Consider the following 21,835-nt stretch of genomic DNA (forward strand, 5'->3'; position numbering starts at 1 on the left):
TTCATAAAATTGATATAACAAATCCATTACATAGATTATAAAAAATATAGAATGAACCTCTGTTAATTTAAAGGAATTCAGGCCATCAGATGTGCAATATATATACTTAGAAAAAGGAGGTTAATAACCTATAGGATTTATGAGGATAAACCATTCTCAACAGGCATCTATATGGTTTTCCATAATATGGATTCGCATCTTGCCATTAAAACTCTATGCAATACTTATAAAACCTTTAAACATCTTTTAAGTATATAAACAAATTAGTAATGTCAATTATAATTTGACTCGAGCAAAAAGTAAAATTTCATTTGATTATCTAAATTAGCTTATTAAGGAGTATCATACTTTATGTCACCGAACGGTTTTTTATTCCTACCAATAGCTATTACCAATACTCAATAATAAGTTAGTGGTATCAATTAAAATCTGCTTTGCCATCAGGTGATAGAACTTGGTCACTTGAAGCAAAAAATCCCACAAATACCAAGAAAGTTCCATCATATTATCTGCCCGATTACCCCTCATGTAATACTAACAAAAAAAAGTTTGTGAACATTGGTTGTTTAAGTCAATCATCAACACTGGCTTAACATGGAGAATATACAAAAGATGGAAAAAGCAAATGCTTCCATAGCAAGAAGAGAAAGGAGAGCTATTATTGAAGAGAAGAGGAAGAAGGCAAGGATATCAAACGAAGTTCACACTGGTTCTCAAAAGGAGTGCAGAAATCCTCTTCAAACAATAAACTTAAACTCAGACACATCCTCTTCAGGTATCATATTTGTGCATAAGCATATGGGTTATTAATGTCATTTATTTTAAAATATACTATGAACAAAACTCAGATTATAGAAGAATGGATACAGAATGCAAAATGATGTTTATTGGTTTAAAAATCGTTAAATCTTTAGGTTCATTACATGGCCAGCTGACAAAGTACATATTGTGTTCGGATATGTCAAACTTTCTAAGAGGATAATATAATTTGTATATTTGGTTTCAGGAGAAATACATACATATTTAAAGAACAAGAGGAAAGTTGATGTGTCGAATCTGTATGATAATATTAGGACACCAACAAAAAAGATAATGGGACCGACAATATCTCGAGATAGTGAACTAAATCATATGATGGGAACTCCTTTGTCAAGTAATAACTAATACTCTTACTAAATAATAACTTTATACTTTGACACCATGGAAATTGCTAATACATTTAAGCCATGCGCGTCCGATTCAATCAGGTTCCATACAACTATATAAAAATTACCTTGCAGGAAAAGAGAATAATATTTATTGGAAAAATGGTGACACAAGCATACAAACTTCCATAAGGTTAGAAGGCACGGTCAACAACGAACCTAATTTGGGTTTTCCTATAGAAAGAAATCTAGCAAGCAAGACACCTGACTCGAGAGGTATTTTATATTAGCAAAAATAATATTCAGGTTGTTTTGATAAATCTACTTCTATGATACAAAGACCATCATTAACTCATGGTGGTTGTTGTAGTTACAATCATTTATATCTTGACAATATTTTTCATACATTATAACTGAAAATGCAATTACTGTACATTATCATTAAGCAAAGTAGTTAATACTTCAAATCTACACAGATGATGCCAAGAATGCCAGACGAGAGAGAGCTTTGAAACTAGCTGGAAAAAGGCAAACCATTCATAAAAAATCTGCGGGAGGTATTCCACTATTGTTATCAAAGCTTAATAGACAAGTGTATTTGCAAATAAGAGGGCGATAATAAATATCTGTATTTTTAGGTAGGAGAGATTCTAGCATTATTGAACTAGACTTGAGCTCAATAACAAGCACACAAGAAGTTAGTCTCGATCAAAGTACATATTCAGACATAGGGAAAATGAACAATATGGAGGTTAATTCATTTCGGTGCAGCAATGAGTTTTCAGGCAATTCAATTTTTTTAATATATGTTTAGTGGTTTTATATTATATATATGATCCTTGATTAAATTGTACTTAGTCTAGAATTTGAATAATATACTATATTTATATTGACCCAGTAGAGCAAAGGAAGTTTATTAGGGGACCAACGACATCGCCACCAGCTGTAGGATCCAACACACGAACACTACAAGCTGGAAAAGGTATTAGAAGTTTTTCAACATGAGTAAAATTAAAAGTTTTGTTATGTTTATATCTCACTTTATATAGCATTGCTAAACAGATACAAGTATTATAAGACTGTTGAAAAACAAGCCCAAAACAACACATAACAATGCAAGCTCAGGTGCAGTGACTTTGGCTATTTTAGTATAAGATAGTGAATTTTGTCTAGAATACTATGTAATATGTTAATTATTTGTTTATAGGTCCTGAATACTTGAGCATTGGAGATCCAATGCATCAATGTGAGTATTGTAATGCACTCTTTTGGTATGATGAACGCACAAACAAGCACTACAAAGCAACTGAACCTAAATACACAAATTGTTGCAAAGGAGGCCAAGTTCAAATACCCCATTTACAAGATGCTCCAAAGGAACTATACAATTTGTTGTATGAAGATAGTCCTAAAAGCAAGCACTTTCGTGACAACATTAGAGCTTATAATAACATGTTCCAATTCACTTCAATGGGTGCAAAGATAGACCGAAGCATCAATCGCAGCAAAGGACCGGCTACCTTCATTCTCTGTGGAGAAAATTATCACTTGATGGGTAGCCTCATACCACCAGAAGGCAATGTCGCCAAGTTTGCTCAGCTATATGTGTATGATACACAGAATGAAATCCAGAATCGTATGAACATTTTCAGGTTTGTAACAAAATACTAAAATTTAACGACAAATTCCTGTTAGGATTCTATAATGGAGAGTATAGAGACTTCTTATTTAGAAAATGTTAAATATCTTATGTACATTGTTGTTGGTGTACAGCAGAGCAGAAAACCAGTTAATTCATGAAGATATTGTAAAGGATTTAAAGAAGATGCTAGACGAGCACAATGTCCTGGTAAAGGCCTTTCGTATGGTTAGGGAGTCGATGAGAGTTGACTCACGTAATTCTGTGAAGCTTAGGCTCTTGGGTAAAAGGGGTAAGGATGGTAGACGCTATAATCTTCCGTCAACAAATGAGATTGCTGCATTAATAGTGGGTGATTTTGATATTGATAACAATGACAGAGACATTGTCGTAGAGACACAGACTGGGAAATTACAACGGATTAATCAACTTAATCCAGCTTATCTTGGATTACAATACCCTCTTTTATTTCCTTATTGTGAGGATGGTTTCAAGGAAGATATCTCTCTCAGCAAACCTACATCTAATGATGGAAAAGGGAGACAACACATGTCTATGAGAGAATTTTTTGCTTTTAGAATACAAGAGAGACTAGCAGATGGATCTCCATTGTTGTATTCAAGGAGGCTCTTCCAACAGTTCTTGGTGGATGCTTATTCAATGATTGAATCATCTAGATTGAATTATATACGTCATAATCAAGACAAATTTAGATGTGAAATGTACAAACAAATAAAAGATGCTGTTTTGAATGGTGAAACTACACCCTCATGTAAAGGGAAGCGAATTATACTACCTTCTTCATTTACTGGTGGTCCTAGGTATATGATACAGAATTATCAAGATGCAATGGCAATTTGCAAAGTTGTGGGTTATCCAGACCTATTTATTACATTTACATGTAATCCTAAATGGCCAGAGCTTGAAGATTTTTTTGACAATAGAGAACTACGTGCAGAAGATAGACCAGACATGGTTTGCAGGGCTTTTAAGGTGAAGTTGGATTGTCTCATCAAGGACATCAAAGCAAATCGCATTTTTGGGAGGGTTAGTGCAGGTGACTCACTGACTATACTCCAAATTATATTTTTTTAGCAACTTTATTTTACACCTGTTTATAAATATAGGGTTAATTTTGATATGCAGAACCTGAAAAATAGAGATATTTTTCTATGAATATAAACCTTTTATTTGAGCAAGTTATATGTCTTTTGCATTAAAATGTGATCATATTGAAAGTGAATAGAGTGCTTTAGAGCAGTTTAGATGCAGTCACATGTTAATTTATTAATGAGTGATGATTTTTATCCATTTCATAGCTTATAATAATGAGTCATTAGCTATTAGATAAACAATCATTATACCAAGTAAAGGCTGACATAATAAATTTTTATATTTTTAGTGGTGTACACGATTGAATTCCAAAAACGCGGATTGCCTCATGCCCACATACTAATTTTCCTACACCCAGATGATAAGTATCCCACTGGAGAAGAGATAGACCAGATTATTTCAGCTGAGATTCCAGATAGAGAAAAAGATCCTGTTTATTTTGATGCCGTTGAAAAACATATGATGCATGGTCCATGTGGCAATTTTAGAAAACAATCACCGTGCATGGAAAATGGAAAATGCATAAGGCACTTTCCAAAAAGATTTGTTGATGAGACAACAGTTGATGAAGATGGCTATCCATTATACAGGCGCAGAGATGATGGGAGGATTATTAATAAAAGTGGTGTTGATCTCGATAATCGTTACGTAGTCCCACATAATAGGTTTTTGCTGCTGAGGTATGGTGCACACATTAATGTTGAGTGGTGTAATCAATCGAGATCAATTAAATATTTGTTTAAGTATGTGAATAAAGGGAATGATCGTGTAACTACTGCATTTTACAAAAGTGTTGGTGAAGACGTAGAAAGTGATGAAATCGATGAGATTAGTATGTACTATGATTGTAGATACATATCTCCATGTGAAGCAGTTTGGAGGATTTTCGGTTATAGCATTCACTATAGAGATCCTTCAGTCGTTAGGTTGGGGTTTCATTTGCCGGATGAGCAAAATGTGATATTCAAAGACCATGACAACTTAGATGAGGTAGCTAGAGAGGCTTCGGTAAAGGAATCTATGTTTCTTGGTTGGTTTGAAGCAAATAAAGAATATCGAGAGGCTAGGTCCCTAACATTTGCTGAGCTTCCTACTAAGTTTGTATGGAAAGCCCAAGAACGGATATGGGTTCCACGAAAATCGCATGCAGTCATTGGAAGAATTTTTTTTGTGCCTCCTGGATCTGGTGAAATTTACTATTTAAGACTACTGTTGAATTTAGTCAAAGGCCCTACTTGCTATGAAGATATCAGAACTGTTGACGGAACTGTGTCCTCAACTTTCAGAGATGCATGTTATGCACGTGGCCTTTTAGATGATGACAGAGAATATATTGATGCAATACAAGAAGCAAATAATTGGGGTTCCGGAGAATATTTGAGAAAATTGTTTGCAACACTTTTGTTTTCAAATTCTATGACAAGGCCAGAATATGTATGGGACAACACGTGGCATATTTTATCTGATGATATTCTACATAGGCAAAAGAGAATTCTTGACAATCCAGGTATTCTAAAGTTGATTTACCCCTAAGTTATCTGACATACTATTAATTTGTACATAATACAACTGGCCAATACATATTAATAGGTCGGATTAGGTTTATAATGTTGTTTTGGTTGGTTTATTACATTAGTGTTTGGTTAAAAAAATGTATTATAGAATAAAAGAGTGGTAATAGAGAATAAAAAGTTCTCATGATATAAAAATTTAGTTGAACAAAGTCTAATTTTTTTTGTAAATTAGGCATTAACAATGACTACTTCATACGAGACAGTAAGATTTTATGATCGAAAAGAAATTATTATCAACAATGTTTGTTCATATTTAGAATGTATACAATCAATATTAATGTAAAGAAATAGAAGGAAAAAGATATTTTACTCTGTATAACTACTCAAAAAGTTAAATTACCATTTAATGTGTTTATGAATATGAAATCATGTATATTGTAAAATTATAATAATTTGAAAAGTGATCTTGATAGTAGTTTCTTCTATGTGTTTTTACACATTTAACTTTCTCCATTACGTTGGTGTCTTTCACAGATTTAAGTTTAACAGAGCAGGAATTGAAGGATCTAACTCTTATAGATATTGAGAATAAATTGAAGACTTACAACAAGAGTCTAAAAGAGTTCTCTTCCATGCCATTTCCAGATATGGAAATGTGTTCCTCTCATTTGGTTTCAAGCGGCATCAATCGGTTAATTTCTGATGAGCAACAATATGATAGACACAGATTAGCTGATGAACATAGCCTTTATTTACAACAGCTGACAGATGAACAACACCATGTTTATGATAGGATTATGCAATCTGTCAATGATGGAGTAGGTGGTGTTTACTTTTTATATGGATATGGTGGAACAGGAAAAACTTTTGTTTGGAAGACATTGGCATCAGGGTTAAGATCAAGAGGTCAAATTGTCTTGACGGTGGCTTCAAGTGGCATAGCTGCTTTGTTATTACCGGGTGGTAGAACAGCTCATTCAAGATTTGCAATACCACTTAATGTTGATGAGTTTTCCACTTGCAATATAAAACAGGGCAGTGCATTGGCAGAATTGATCATAAAAACAAAACTTATTATTTGGGATGAAGCTCCCATGGTCAATAAGCATTGTATAGAAGCACTTGATAGGACAATGCGAGATTTATTGAGATTCAAGAATGTTCATAGTGAAGAGCAACCTTTTGGAGGGAAAACAATTGTGTTTGGTGGTGACTTTAGACAGATACTCCCTGTTATACCCAAAGGAAGCAGGCAGGATATTGTGAATGCGACTATCAATTCATCCTACATTTGGAATAGTTGCAACATGTTGAAACTAACAAGAAATATGCGGCTACAAGCGGATGATGCTAATGTACATTCGTCTGAGTTAAAGGATTTTGCAGAATGGATACTAAGCATTGGCGATGGTAAATGCGGGGAGTCTAAAGATGGAATTGATACAATTCAAATTCCCAATGACATTCTGATAAAAGAATGGGAGGATCCTATAGCTGCTATATGTAGAGCAATTTATCCCGAGATGTTTTGGCCTTCAAATTCTGTCTATGAAGTCGAAGATCGAGCTATCCTTGCCCCAACATTGCAAATAGTAGATGAGATTAATCGATACATGATGAGTTTAAATCCATGTGAATCACAAACATACTATAGTTCTGACAAAGCATGTCCAACAGAGCCATCTAATGAGTTAATCGCATCAATACACACTCCAGAATTTCTAAACACAATTAGGTGTTCGGGGATTCCAAACCATGAGTTGATAGTCAAGGTAGGAACACCTATCATGTTACTACGGAATATTGATCACTCGGCTGGATTATGCAATGGAACCCGATTGGTGATAACAAAGCTAGGAAAACACATTATTGAAGCTAAAAGCATGACAGGAAAGAATGCTGGTCAGAAAGTTTTTATTCCAAGGATGACCCTTAGTCCATCTGACCATAGAATACCATTCAAGTTTCAACGCAGACAGTTCCCTATAATGGTATCCTATGCCATGACAATTAATAAGAGTCAAGGACAATCCTTATCAAAAGTTGGATTGATTTTAAAGAAGCCTGTTTTTACCCACGGACAATTGTATGTGGCTATTTCGAGAGTTACAAATAAAAAAGGTCTTAAGATACTCTTATGTCATGAAGAAGAAAGGAGCAATGAGACAGATAATGTTGTTTTCAAAGAAGTGTTTAGGAATGTTTGACAAAGGCTATATGTCTGCCACATTTTATATCAAAGTTCATCTCAGGTAATTTATAGATTTGAAGAGTTTTATTTAAGCATTCTATATTATTTTGGATAGACTCGCCCAAATCACCACAAATTTTATATTGAACCACGCTATCTTTATATATTCAATTATTGATGTGCACTAATGAACATTTTTATCTTTAGGTGCCTGGTGTAAACAAATAATCGAGTTCACTTACTATTGTGTCAGGAGACAATTCAAAAAAGAGAGACGGAGAATGTTATGTCACGAGAGGTATTCTCCATTAGTTTTTAGAGATTGCAGTGGATAATTCTCAACATATTTTTGCTCTCAGCTTATATTTTAATAAGCTGAAAGATCAATTATTTTTTCATTATTTAAAAATTTCTAGAATTCGACATATTTTTTTGTTCTAATCATGATTATGATTTTCATGTTATTTGTAGCAAGTTTTTATTTGAATAGTGCATATACATATATACTAAAACAGTAACAATGTGATCAACTATAACAAGAAAAACACTACTCACAAATCAATTATTAGTCAGACTAAAACAAAATTATCACCTAAATCCGAAATCAATTATTAGTCAGACTAAAACAAAATTATCACCTAAATCCGAAATCAATTATTAGTCAGACTAAAACAAAATTATCACCTAAATCCGAAATCAATTATTAGTCAGACTAAAACAAAATTATCACCTAAATCTGAACTAATTATTGTCCACAATACACAACAAAGATAACCCAATCCAATGCTCAAATAATATTATGAAACATCAAGACATGAAAAATACAAGTTAAAAGATGAATATTATGAATCAGTAACATACCTGGTGTGCCAGTATAGTTCTCACCATGAGAGAAATGTAGTTAATGACAGCACCTTCTATCAAAATAACAATGTATTCCCATTGTTCCTCTTAATTATGTTGTAAAACAACACTATACACGCAAAGAAAATTTCAATTAGGCCTAAAAAATACACTCACACATGGATGTAACAACATCTAAAGAGAATTAGCAATAGAATCGTTATCCAGCGAGTTGCATTGATTAGTTGGCTGAAATCAATTTATTTAAAAATCATCTACCTTAAAACAAGCAATGACTATTTAAATATCAACATTTATAAATATGATAAATAAACATTTCAAATTTAAAAGTGATTATTTACACTTCAAAGTTACAATAAATTTATCCAGATGATAAGTTTTGGCAAAATATCATTACAAAACCATCTCTATGTAAAATTGTATTATTTTACATGGAAGCAATATCCCTAAAAAATCTCTTACATTATCAGTTGTTCGAACATATGAGATTTCACAAATTGGATGAAGCTAAATAGAAACATAGAAGCATATAAAAAGGCAAATAGATAAAAGTATGCAAAACAATTAAGCCAACTGCCATTATCATGTATAACAGATAAAAAGGCAAATCAATAAACATATAATCATACAATTGTAATAAAAACTATCAACTATACTCACAAAAAAACATCATGTTCTTATATTGTTTACTTTTTTAATTACCTCATAGTATGAAGCTTCTGTCATGAGTGGTCACCACTTTGTTAACAAAACTTTATCTACAATCTTGCCAATTTTCATCTAAATATCATCCTATCCACCATTGTCAGGAGCAGGACTCTCCACACAAATTAAGAGAGAAACACGTAATAAAAGTCAAAAAAAAAATTATATAAAATTTACAGAAACATTAACAATAGATTTAATTTAATTTGTTAAATTTAAAGATGGAGGCATAATCTATTAATTTAAACAGATCAAGTTATGCAGGCACATTTTGAGAATCTCACTAACTTACTTATAATCTGGTGAAGAAGTAGATCGACGCAAATCCCATAACCAACCCGTCAAATTCATCAGTATGATCTATAAATCTGCAATATCTCTGCATCAGATAAACTATGTTAGTGAAAACCAACATGTGTAAAACTAAATCTATTCAACAGAAACCCAATTTGAAAAATCAAAAACAAAAATAATATAATTTGGTGATCTCCGAAAAAAAGATACACCTGTTATTATTAGAAATAGAACGCTCTTATAATCGGAGACTCTCAAATCAGATCTCATAAGTACCTTTATATTTCAGATGGCTGCTCATGGGGTAAGCTACAAATCTCCTGTAGAATTATGGCGGATGGCATGGTAAAAGAATTGTAGAAATTGCATCATCAGCTGCACCGTTATTAGCACCGTCAACACCATTAACGGTAATCCTTTCCTTGACAAGGTCAACAACTCCAAGAAGGAGAAGACCACTGGTGACAAGAAAGTGATCTATTTCTCTTGATTTTTCTTAATGCGTGTAATTAGTGAGGAGAACTTCTGATCTAAATCCACTAAGACTCAAGAACTATAGTTCCTGATCTGATCCAGCTTTCTAACTCTTGAGCATCCCAAGTTCCCAACTCTTCTGACTGTTTAATATTCTAATCTATTAAAAGTTGCATCTTTTTCTTGATTGGTGAAAAGTTAGGTGCCAATTTAAATTTGAATGGTAGTAATAGTAAATGTGTGTATATCTGTATATACAAGTGGGAGTGGAAAAGAGAAAGATACGTTTTTTTATTATTATTAAAATATTTTATTCATGACAATAAATTTGAAAATAATTTTTAAGCGGGAGTTATGATCTTCTCTAATTCAATTAGTATATATAGTATTATAATAAATTTAAATATTTAGTTGACCAATTATTAGAAAGTTATAATATAGTTATCAAACAAAAAAAATAAATTAAAAAAATTAAAATATATTTTTTATTTTTAAAATATGTAAATTTTTTTAAAAAGATTTTATTTTATTTTAATTTATTTTTATCTCAACAATTTTTAATTTACATTAAATATATTTTTAATTACTATTTTTTTATTAAATTTTGAACTAATTTAACAAAAAGTTAACAAAAATAATTCTTAACACAAGTTAATCAAATATGGTTGTCATATATTATTATTGGATAGATCATAATTTTTTTAAAAATTTTAATTGTCAAGTCTATACTTTTAAGATAAAATTAAAATAAATTAAAATTTTAAATATTTGATTAACTTTTAAAAAATTTTAAAAATAAAAAATACATTTTACTCTTATTAAAATATATCAACTTAAAAATTATTTTTTTTAGTTGACGTAACAAAAAGCTTATAATTCTTTTGAATAATTATTTCTTATTAAATATTAAAATTATTTCAAATACAAAAATCTACTGTCCTTTAATTTTTTTTCAAATGATACATGTGCAATAACGTTAACTAATATTTTCAAATTGTTAATTATTTTATTAATATACTTTATATAAATTAGACCATTTACTTGAATGAATTTTCTATGAATCGAAATCATCGATCTAACGAATATTTTAATGTATACATTATACCAATTATTAACTTATACGAAATAATATTTAATTTGGAGTCAATTTTGAGTCATTGTTTTTAAAATTTATTCTTATTAAATCATATCATTCCATTTCACAATTTATTTATATATTTATATATATAATAATTCAATTATATAATACGATGAATAGTTAAATACATAAACCGCGCATAGCGCGGGCACTAAATCATTAGCAACAAGAAAAGTGTAAAAAAGAAGTAAAAATAAAATCCATCAAGAATGTGAATTACAATTAAATTTGTATTTATCCAACTCAATCATATATTATGATGAGAGTTTCTTACTTGATAATTAAGATTAGTCCTTAGTTCACATAGAACAATATTCTGATAATTGTTATATCAAATTAGAATCAATTAAAGAGAGACTTCTTTGTCATTAGTCTTTTCTTTGACATGCATCAAAAGAGAAATATTTATTTAGTTATACTATAGAAATTGAAATCCTCTATCAACCTTTATGCACTTATTTATCAACAACTAATTGCTTAGTCATATCAAAATTTAATTCGATTGTTATGAAAAAAAATCTCAACGGTTGGAACTTAATTAAAAAAATAAAAATCATTTTCACTAATAAACTTTGAGAATAAAAATACTCACTTTTATTTTGCTCCCATTCACCAGCATTATCATGTATATTGGCATGAAGAGCTACCTAAAAAATAAAAAATAATTCAATTGAACAAAAGAGTATAACAAACTTTATTAAAACAAAATTATAAATTCTGACAAATAAATTTTCAGACTTTAGCCTTCTATTTTTCATTTGCAAACCACTTCTGTCGTTGATGGTGGAATGCAGAAGAAAATTTTTTGTAGATAATCGTATCCACTCCACAACAACAAATTCATTCAGCGACAAACTTCATACATTTTTCTTCGAATAGAAAAATGGATTGAGACCATTTTCTAATACAGAATAGAAAAGTATTATCAGAAGTTGTAGAGATTCAATAGAATTCAATGCAAATTGCCCACTTTAGGTGTGCGAAGATATGGCTATTAAATGTTGGTGATTTGGTAAAGGTGGAGTTTGATACTCTAATTTTTATATGCACAGATATTAAATGGATACATATGTGCCATCAAATTTTAATTAAAGAATTGTGTTTAGTGTGTATACAAACACGTGTATTTTAGTTTCTTAAGTGATCAACACGTATCATATTAGGTGGCTTCAATAGAGTTTCTTTAGTCAAATTTAATTATTTTTATTACATCAATTAGTCTTTCTTTAAAATTTTACTCTTGAATTAATCTAACATTTTGATACATTTAATATTTTAAATTGGTCAGGCCCAAACTAAAGCACATGACTGAATGTAACAAAAGATTGGATCGGATATAAATAAATATTGATATTTTTTAATTACTGATACTTAAAACACATATTATTAGATTTTTTTACATATTTAGTTAAAATGTATTCTAAATATTACTAACTAAATAACAAAAGTGTAAATTAATAATATTACTTAAAATCTTAAAAGATATTAACTACTTTACATTTTATATATTTATCTTTTTAATCACTCATATGTTTAACAAATTTTTTTAATCAATATATATATTATTTTTTTGATAAATTAACTATTTATATACATTACTATAATAAAATAAATTAAAAAGTTTTTAAACATATCTAAATCATTAGTATACTAATAATTTTAACTGCTATTTTTAATTTATATATTATAGATTTTTTTAATTAAAATTAATAATTAAAAGTATTAATTTATTAATGTATCAATACACTTAAATCTTTTTAAATAAATTAACTACATGACTCGCGCGCAGCGCGGGCCATACTCTAGTTGAATAAAAAACAAAGACGCATTTCAGTAGTTGCAAAAAGCTTCTTATTGGTCTTCTATATTTTTTGTCAGTTGTAAAAGCCACTCTTGTAGACACTTAAATATTTTAGAGAAGGACAAATATTTTAGAAAAGGACAAATAGTTAAGTTTTTGAAAATTTAAAAATATATTTAAATTTTGATTTTTTTAAAATATGAATACATCGATTCTTAAATTTAATTTTTTTATTAGGTCTGACAGACCCAAGTAAATATGAGGGATCGATAAGTCTAAGTTTTAAAAAATCAAGAATTTAAATATATTTTCAAATTTTCGAGAACTTAAAATGTTTACGGATCAAACGGTTAAGAATCTATTTATCATTTTCTCTAAATAATTTTACCAATTAGATCTAAAAAATTTTTACTAATGACCAATATTAATGTATTAGTATTACATTAATTTTGTTTTCATATAAAAATTAATTTATAAATAATATTATATATCTAATTTTTTTTGTTAATAAAATCTAATTAAATTGGTCTAATATAATAAAATCTAATTTTTTTTGTTAATATAATAAAAATCAGTTATAATTAGTATTATTTTAAATTTTATTGTTCACCTTAGTTGAATTTAATTCATAAAAGAACTTAAATATGTAGTATTACTCGTAGACTCATAATTTATGATCAACCACATCCGCATAATTAAAAGATGACATAAAAGAAATATTTATTAACTGTTATATATTAACTTGGCTTAATATAAACTTATATGTCACATACAATAGCAATAAATAAGTACAATTGAGAAACATGTATACACCAAATAAAAGTAAGAATATATTTAAGGTGAAGAAAGCATGCATGCATATTAGCATTATATTAACCCATTCAAGAATGGAACACCCGTTTGAGGCAACCAGCTATCCCCCTGCAAGAAATTAGACACAGTGAAATTAGCCGCATCCATTGCCCCAATAACATGATAACCAGGCCACGAAACTCGACTTGCAGTGCTTGAACCACTTCCCGCATTCTTATGCTCCGCGTAATACAAAGTATTCAGCGCAAAACTTCCACTCCAATCATGCCACCCAGCAGGATCAACAAAACCATCCATAAAAGATTCCATGAAAACTGTCCTAGAGTATTGCTTCCACGGCCTACCAAGGTACGTTTTCACAACACCAACGCGAGGGGCCAAATCGTTAGCGGCTCGAATCGTTGCGTTGTGTATGGAGATTCCGGTATTTTGGTTGGGATCGGTTCTGCCTTGTGCGGTAATTGAGTTGAACTGGCCGGTCATAGGGAGGCGGGAAAAAATGTTGCAATTTTGGAAGACTACCGCAGCGTTACCGAAAATAAAATCAACGGTACCATAAATGTAGCAATCGCTGTAGAATTGACGCATGGAATGGGCGTAGAGCGTGTCTTGATAGCCCTCAAAACTGCACATGTAGAAAGCTGATAAGTCGGCTCCGCTTCTCAGGGCAACTGCTTGGTGCTTGCTTGGCCCTGCTGTGTTTCGAAATGTTATGTTCACTGCTACAAAACCTTGTCCCACCACAGCTGCAAAATTATACACCACATCTCTTTAAATTTACTCCATATAATAATAGATAATAAACTCAGTTGAAATTACTTAATCACTTTAATATACATCAATTAGAATAAAAATTAAGATTTTTATTAAATTATTTATCACAAAAAATTTATGCAAGACTTTCTTCTAAATATTTATATTTTTTTTTAAAATTATTTATAATTAGTTTTAATAATAAATAAACTCAACATAAAATATATATATTCATTCTCTTTCATCTAATCATATTATAGGTGTGAACTAAATATGCGTATGATGCAAATAAAGGTATCGTCAGTGTAATATGCATTGCATGGCTTGGTACATATGCATAGATCTATAATTATTTCTGAATTCCAATAATAGTGGATTGCTGTTCAAGTTCAGAATAAATTGGTTTTGCCTACCAAAAGTTGCTGAGTTGAACGTTGTAGAGCCATCGACAACATTGCGATCGCCGGTGATTATTGTCTGGTTGATTCCATCTCCAACTAGCATCAAGTGTTTCTTGTTCTTCGCAATGGACACATACTCTTCATACACACCTTTCTTGATGAAAACAAGGAAGTAGCCATCACTGGAAGCCGTGTTATTTGGCGCCGCAGATATGGCTGCGTTGATGGTGGTGAAGTTTCCGCTTCCGTCCTTGCTAACAACCACCATATCCCTTACATTTACGCTTTCCTATCATGCACAAATACAATTGTTGGATATCGAATATAAGGGTATAATAGTAATATGACACTACAAGTCAAAATAGATATAAGTAAAAACTCATATATAATCAATTCCAGTCGTTAAATAAAAATTTAGTCAAATTATTTAAATCAGTTATCAACTTCACGTGAAGTTGACTGCACTGAGTTTTCACCATAGATATATGTTATGGTGCAATTTACATATTGCAAAATGAGCATCACAGTCAAAACATGTCACGTATCATAGTTTGGGCATCTTATATATATGGTAAGTAAAAATAATGAAGTATTGAGCATGATAAAGACCGCTACTACATACTCACCGTCTGAAGCAGTTTCCTCAGGTGGTGGTGGCGGCCGTGGTTTCCATGGCGGCCTCTACCCGAATCATACATGTCACGTACTCGTTTCGGCATCTTATACGGTAAACGACCATTTTGTTTCCATGAATGTTTGATTTTCTTCTCAGGAGCCCAACCCCTCCTGAACAAACACAAGGACATGCTATGGAGCTTGGTATCATTAGAGAGCATTGAAGAAAGATAACTCTTCACTCTTTCATCGGAAGCTGTGGTTTGAAGACCATCCAAACATGTTTGTTGGTTCGTCAAAGTAGCACTGAGCTGTGTCACAATGTCTTCAGCATGTGAAGATTGAAGAACATTGCTGGATTTATTAACCGTCTCTTGTGTATTGTACAAGAAATCCAAGTTTAGTTCAGCGAGGAATCTACAATCTTCCAGGGCTCGAATCGTGTTTTGATCGTACGATGATCCATCCTGGAGATATGAGTCCATTAAATTCAAGAAGCTGTGTGATTGTGACACTGATTTTTGGACGCAAATTCGACCGTAGTCATAACCGTTGCCGTATTGGTTTGCAAGCAGGGTTTTGCAATAAGCAGGGTCTTCTGTGGTGTCACAAAATGTTGCTGGTGGAACAGTATTGTTGTAATAATAATGTTTGGCCATGGATAAAGAGGGAAAGAAAGAAAGCATTACAACAAAGAGGGTAAGAAAAGAGGAATGCATGTTCTTCAAAGCCATTGTTGGATATAGCATGGATATAAAGTTTTGGACCTCTTTATATAATGAGTGAATATAATGGGAACATTAATTAGTTATAGGAAGTCAACTACATGGAATAAATTTAATTTGGTTACTTAAGGTTGATATGTGTGGCTACCGCGAAGTTAGTCAATATTATTCCAATGAATCAACGAGAAAATATTTAGTTAATGCTCTTGGAATATATTCATATGAACAGTCATTAATTTGATATATAATTGTGCATGTATTGAAATATTCCCTTGGAACGGATTACATTATTTTATTTATAAGTTTTGAAACTTTAAGGACTATATTCACTTGTTCAAATTGCTTCGGGGACTATTGCTTGGTGCATTACATAGTTGATTTATTTCTACACCTTGTGTATTAAACATATATATACACGTATCTTGTTATTAAAGATAGTGTGGGATCAATGATTTCTTTTTGGCCGCCACTTAAATGAAGTTTTTGGCTTAAGTGTTTCACGTGGTATGTTTTCCATTATTGTATCAAATGTAATCAGATTTATTTCTTAATTTAGTTTAATTTTATTTTAATTATATTTCATGTATTGAATCGGACTATGAGTTTTAAGGTTGTATAGTACAAATAATTTTCTTTTAAAATTGAATTTAAAAACATAAAATAAAATCTATTCTTCATTTTTTTTTTTATCAAATTTAAGGTCTGAATTTCACTGATGAGAACTTTAGGCTTGTGAGTACCAAATTTTGATTTGGTAATAATCATATTGTGTCTGTTAATGATATTGAAAGGCTGATTAGAATTATAATTAGTATTGAACAGTTACATTATTTTCTGTGATACACCCTGAATCAATAGAAATTTCTAATTTTGACCCTAAAGCAAGAAAAATTCAGCCACTACTCTTTGATTATGGGAGGAGGAATAATATTGAGGGCAAAATAGGAAAAAGTGATAATAGGAATAATTTTGTAACTAACTACCTGCATGTCAGAGGGTGAGGGTCATGCACAAGAGGCAGGGGTGATCTCACAAGATTTGGAGAGAGAGTAGGAGAGGAATATAAGGAACAGTAGAGTAGAGGAAATCATAGGTATTAAATTACTTTTTCACCTTAGTCCATTATAACAATAAAGAAGTCTCGTGACTCACAAATTTCACCCAACAAAATATAAATTCAATTCAATCAATTTTATCTTGGTATCAGAGACATGATATCCTCTTTGAGGAGGATATATAAGTTATCATCTTTTGGTGAGAAATCACCATGCTTCTTTTTCAACCTCCTCCCACAATAAATAATCATAGATTTAATTACATGCATCCAAGTGAAAATCCTACCACAGTTTTGGTTATCCCGGTTCTTTACCAGCAATTCCGTCCGCGCCTTCTTTCTTCCGTCAGTTTCGTCTGCATTCTGTTTCAGCAGTTTAATCTGTATTCTATTTTAGTAGTTTCATCTGCACTCTTATTGCGCTCTATGCGCCCTCTTTCTTATCGCGCTCTATGCGCCCTCTCTTATTGCGCTCTACGCGCTTATTTTTTCATTTTTCTTTTGAAGATCGCTGTTCAAGTACAGCATCTCCTTTTATATTTTTGCCGCCGACAGCTCAAACTCCGCCACACGCATTTTTTGAAGATCGCTGCTCAAGCACAGCATCTCCTTTTATATTTTTGCCGCCGGCAGCTCAAGCTACGTCGCACGCATTTTTTGAAGATCGCTGCTCAAGCACAGCATCTCCTTTTATATTTTTGTCGCCGACAGCTCAAGCTCTGCCGCACGCATCTTCCTCCGCGTCACTACGTCATACGCATTTTCCTCAACAATTTCATCGAAACTTATTCAAGCTGTGGATTATTGACATCTTCCATCCACCATCTTGCGGGGCGTATTAAATTACTCTTCCACCTTAACCCATGACAATAATAAAGAAGTCTCGTGACCCACAAATTCAGCCCAACAAAATACAAATTCAATTCAATCAATTTTATCAATAGGAAAATAGTAAGAATTGAGAATAGGCTTAAGGAGAGACTGACTCACTATTTCAGCCATTGTATTTCTCATCACTTGCTATTTCTGTCAATCATACAGTACTGAGAGAAGATCATTATAGTCTACTCTACTTTTCACATATATTTTGTTTTTCTGAATTGTCATTGCAGATACCGGTTGTTACAACTAGTATCAGAGTAACGATTTGCGAGTATGCTGTGTATGATCTCCACGCTCGTTGCCAAGATGGTTCGAGAATGGATCGGTTAGAATTTCGTATGGATGTGGTACAGGAGGAACATACCAGAAATACAAAGTTGATTTTGAAGACATTGAAAGATCTTGCGCGCCAAGTAAGGGAGAAAGGAGAGGCGAACGCCGGAGGGGAGCAACCATACGATAATAAGAATGGGGGAGACCACGAGGAAGCCTCGGCAGAGAGAAGAGACGAGATTCGCTACCTCCACGAGTGGAGGTGTACTGCAAGCTAGAACTCCCAAGCTTTGAAAGTAAGGATGTGTGTGGTTTGTTGGTAAAGATGGAAAGGTATTTTTGATGGCTTAAATTGCGCCAGGAGAAAAGCTTGATTATGTAATGCTTGCGTTTAGCGGTGAGGCTCTCACATGGCTGGAGTGGTGGGAGGAGCAAACCCCCTTCCTGACATGGTTGCGGTTCAAGCAGGATCTCCTGCAGAGATTTCAACCAGAGATGTCAGCAAACGCCATGGCACCCGTGCTGGAAGTGAAGCAGACGACGATAGTGAGCCAGTACCAGTGCGACTTTGAATTGGCAGCTCAAACTTAGAGGAATCTAGATCATGATACTCTTATGTGCATCTTTATGAATGGGTTGAAAATGGAGATAAGGGCGGATTTAGCAATTTCAGAATTTGAGAGTCTCCAAGAACTTATGGACCGAGCAACGGCCATATAAAAGCATAATGAAACTTGGCGTGACACAAGGATGTTCGTAGGAGGGAAAAGGATGGAGATGATTACCTGCACGAGTAGCCCAGACATGGGGCGGGGCTTCAACTAGGTCAGGCAGAGTCTAGGAGAATTCCAAGGAGGTGGAACCCAACCTGAAGGTGGAATCAGTTTGTAAGGAGCCAAATCCAGTATTGGGCCACACTCTAACTCAGTCCAAAACAAAACTGGAGCTAACAACAATGTAGGATCAACTTGGTCAAAGAGTAATGGGCCAAGAAGGTTATCCCAAGAGAAATGGACTGAGAGACAAAAAAAAGGGGCTTTGCTTCAAGTGTGGAAAGAAGTGGAGGTAGGATCATATCTGTCAAATGAAGCAGTTTCACATCATGTTGGTTGAGAAAGAAGAGGGAGTTATAGCTGAAGAGCAGGAAATAGGCCTGGCACTAAAAGAGGAGGAGCCCAAAATGATTGAAAGCTTTCATCTTATAGCTTTTGGGCTTTAACTACTCATAAGACTTTTAAAGTGAAAGGGGAGATATTGGGCCAAGAAGTGGTGGTTTTAGTGGTCCCAGGGGAATCAACAAACTTTATTGCAACCCAAGTAGTGGGAAGATTGGGGTTGCCAGTAAAAGAACTTCGCCAATTTAAAGTATGATTGGGGAATGGAACCTTCGAGCATGGTAAAGGAGGTGTGATTGGCGTTCCACTGTACATCCAAGGTGCCACCATTAACCAAGCTTATTTTGTTACGAAATTAGGGAGTTCTGAGGTAGTTTTGGGGTCGGGGTGGCTGGCCATGGAAATTTTAGGGAGACTACAATGAGATGGTGCTATGTTATAAGGAAGGGGAGAAGAAGCTGCGGATACATGGTGACCTAACGCTGTCACGACAGCGAGCATCGTGGAAACCTACTCTGCGGTCGCTCAAAGGGGAGAGAGGAAAGGTATTTGGTGACACCGTTGTTTGTTGCAAGCTGTGAAGTTGGTGAAACAAAAGAGCCCGAGCCGGTTCAAAACCTACTGCTGTAATTCGATGATTTATTTCAGAGCCCGAAAGGCTTGCCTCCAAAATGCGAGAGAGACCATGCAATTGTACTCAAGGAAGGGGCTGCAATTTCCTACATCAGATCCTATCGATACCCACATTACCAAGAGGATGAAATCAAGAAGTTCATTGCGGAGATGTTGCCTGCCGGTGTCATTAGACCCATCACCAGCCCATTCTCGAGCCCATTTCTTCTAGTCAAGAAAAATGGTGGGGGTGACGATTTTGCATTGATTACATGCACTGAACAAAAACACTGTGACTGATAAGTTTTCAATCCCAATAATTGATGAACTACTATATGAGTTAGGTGATGCGAAGGTGTTCACTAAGATGGACCTAAAGTCAGGCTACCATTAGATAAGGATGAAGGAAGAAGACATACACAAGATAGCATTTCAAACACCCGAGGGTCATTACAAATTTCTAATCATGCCATTTGGACTCACTAACGCTCTTTCGACCTTCCAGACCTTGATGAATCAGGTACTTAGGCCCTTTTTAAGGAAGTGTATACTGGTATTCTTTGATGATATTCTCGTGTATAGTTCGGATTGGAAAGAACATTGTATGCACTTGTCTATTGTATTTGAGTTACTGAGGGAGCACAAGCTGCATTTGAACAGAAAGAAATGCCACTTTGCTAAGGAGAAAGTGGAGTATCTAAGTCACATTATTTTGGCCAAGAGAGTGGAGGCAGACCCCACGAAGGTGAGAGACATTATAGATTGGCCCTTACCTAAAGACCTTAAGGTAGTGTTTGTTTTGAGGTACTAAGATAGAGACTGAGAGATTGAGACTCAGTATCATGTTTGTTAGTTCAGAAACTAGTACTAAAATTTTTGTCTCTATTTCTAAACTTTCAGTATTTCAGTACCTCCAAAAAGTAGGGATACAGGGGACTAAAATTTTTAGAGATGGAGACTGAAACTTTAATAATATTTTATACCTAAACTATCTTCATTTCAATTAATTAATTCCAATTTTATCCTTTGTATAAATTAAATTAGAATTTCATTCTTGTTTTAATTTCTGTCTCTCATTTTGCACTAAATAGAATACTGAGATTAATTTAATCTCTGTCTTTTAATCTATGTCTCTCGGTCTCAGTATTTCGTCTGTCTCTCCACCAAACGCTACCTAAAAGTTTGAGAGAGTTTCTTGGATTAACTGGTTATTATAGAAGGTTCATCAAGAATTATGGTAGAATTGCATGGCCACTCACACAAGTATTGAAGAAGGACAACTTTAAATGGGGTGAGGAAGCTCGGCGGGCTTTCGAGGAATTGAAGTGAGCCATGACAACTATACCTGTCTTGGTTGTCTCTTCATTCTCAAAGCCATTTGCCTTAGAAACTAATGCTTTGGGGAGAGGCTGAAGGATTGTATTGCTGCAGAAAGGGAGATCGTTTGCCTATACGAGCTTGAAATTATCGGAGAGAGCTCAAGGGAAATCAGTTTATGAATGAGAACGGATGGCAATTGTGCTCGCAATCTAGCAATGGAGGCATTATTTGTTGGGGTAGCATTTTGTAGTTTATACAGATAAAAAAAGCCTCAAGTTCTTACTAGATCAGAGGATTGAAGGTGAAGAACACTAGAAGTGGATGGCTAAGCTCTTAGGATACGATATAAGGAGTAGGGGTGGCAAGCGGGGAAGCCCACCCCGCCCCGCCCCGC

At 33.3% G+C, this 21,835-nt stretch overlaps 2 protein-coding genes and 1 long non-coding RNA gene across 3 annotated transcripts; 1 reads left to right on the forward strand and 2 right to left on the reverse strand.

Moving 5' to 3' along the window:
* Window positions 1-958: 958 nt before the first annotated feature.
* LOC110279521 (uncharacterized) lies at window positions 959-10,059 on the reverse strand. The gene is made up of 5 exons (XR_008006905.1): window positions 9,742-10,059; window positions 9,464-9,550; window positions 9,169-9,285; window positions 8,464-8,575; window positions 959-1,663 (listed from the first exon to the last, which is right to left on the reverse strand). It is a non-coding gene; the product is annotated as an uncharacterized LOC110279521 (long non-coding RNA).
* LOC107481086 (uncharacterized) lies at window positions 3,340-7,675 on the forward strand. Its single transcript, XM_021139241.2, has 3 exons — window positions 3,340-3,841; window positions 4,187-5,404; window positions 5,946-7,675. The coding sequence occupies exons 1-3, from the start codon at window positions 3,340-3,342 to the stop codon at window positions 7,616-7,618; spliced, it is 3,393 nt and encodes a 1,130-aa protein (XP_020994900.1). The 3' UTR covers window positions 7,619-7,675.
* Window positions 10,060-13,731: 3,672 nt separating the features above from the next.
* Window positions 13,732-16,119, reverse strand: LOC107481085 (pectinesterase-like). The gene is made up of 3 exons (XM_021139242.2): window positions 15,472-16,119; window positions 14,858-15,134; window positions 13,732-14,437 (listed from the first exon to the last, which is right to left on the reverse strand). Exons 1-3 carry the CDS (start codon window positions 16,117-16,119, stop codon window positions 13,746-13,748), a joined length of 1,617 nt encoding a protein of 538 aa, XP_020994901.2. The 3' UTR covers window positions 13,732-13,745.
* Window positions 16,120-21,835: the final 5,716 nt, after the last annotated feature.

This window comes from Arachis duranensis, chromosome 3 (genome assembly GCF_000817695.3).
Source record: "Arachis duranensis cultivar V14167 chromosome 3, aradu.V14167.gnm2.J7QH, whole genome shotgun sequence".
Classification (NCBI taxonomy): Eukaryota; Viridiplantae; Streptophyta; class Magnoliopsida; order Fabales; family Fabaceae; genus Arachis; species Arachis duranensis.

Excerpts from the sequence above, each read along its gene's own strand:
- LOC107481085 (XM_021139242.2), bottom strand. The coding sequence starts at position 16,119 with ATGGCCAAACATTATTATTACAACAATACTGTTCCACCAGCAACATTT. Across the intron at positions 15,135-15,471 it reads TGAGGAAACTGCTTCAGACG|GAAAGCGTAAATGTAAGGGA; the intron begins GTGAGTATGTAG and ends TGTGCATGATAG. Across the intron at positions 14,438-14,857 it reads GTTCAACTCAGCAACTTTTG|CTGTGGTGGGACAAGGTTTT; the intron begins GTAGGCAAAACC and ends ATAATTTTGCAG.
- LOC107481086 (XM_021139241.2), top strand. The coding sequence starts at position 3,340 with ATGAGAGAATTTTTTGCTTTTAGAATACAAGAGAGACTAGCAGATGGA. Across the intron at positions 3,842-4,186 it reads TTTTGGGAGGGTTAGTGCAG|TGGTGTACACGATTGAATTC; the intron begins GTGACTCACTGA and ends TTATATTTTTAG. Across the intron at positions 5,405-5,945 it reads GAGAATTCTTGACAATCCAG|ATTTAAGTTTAACAGAGCAG; the intron begins GTATTCTAAAGT and ends TGTCTTTCACAG.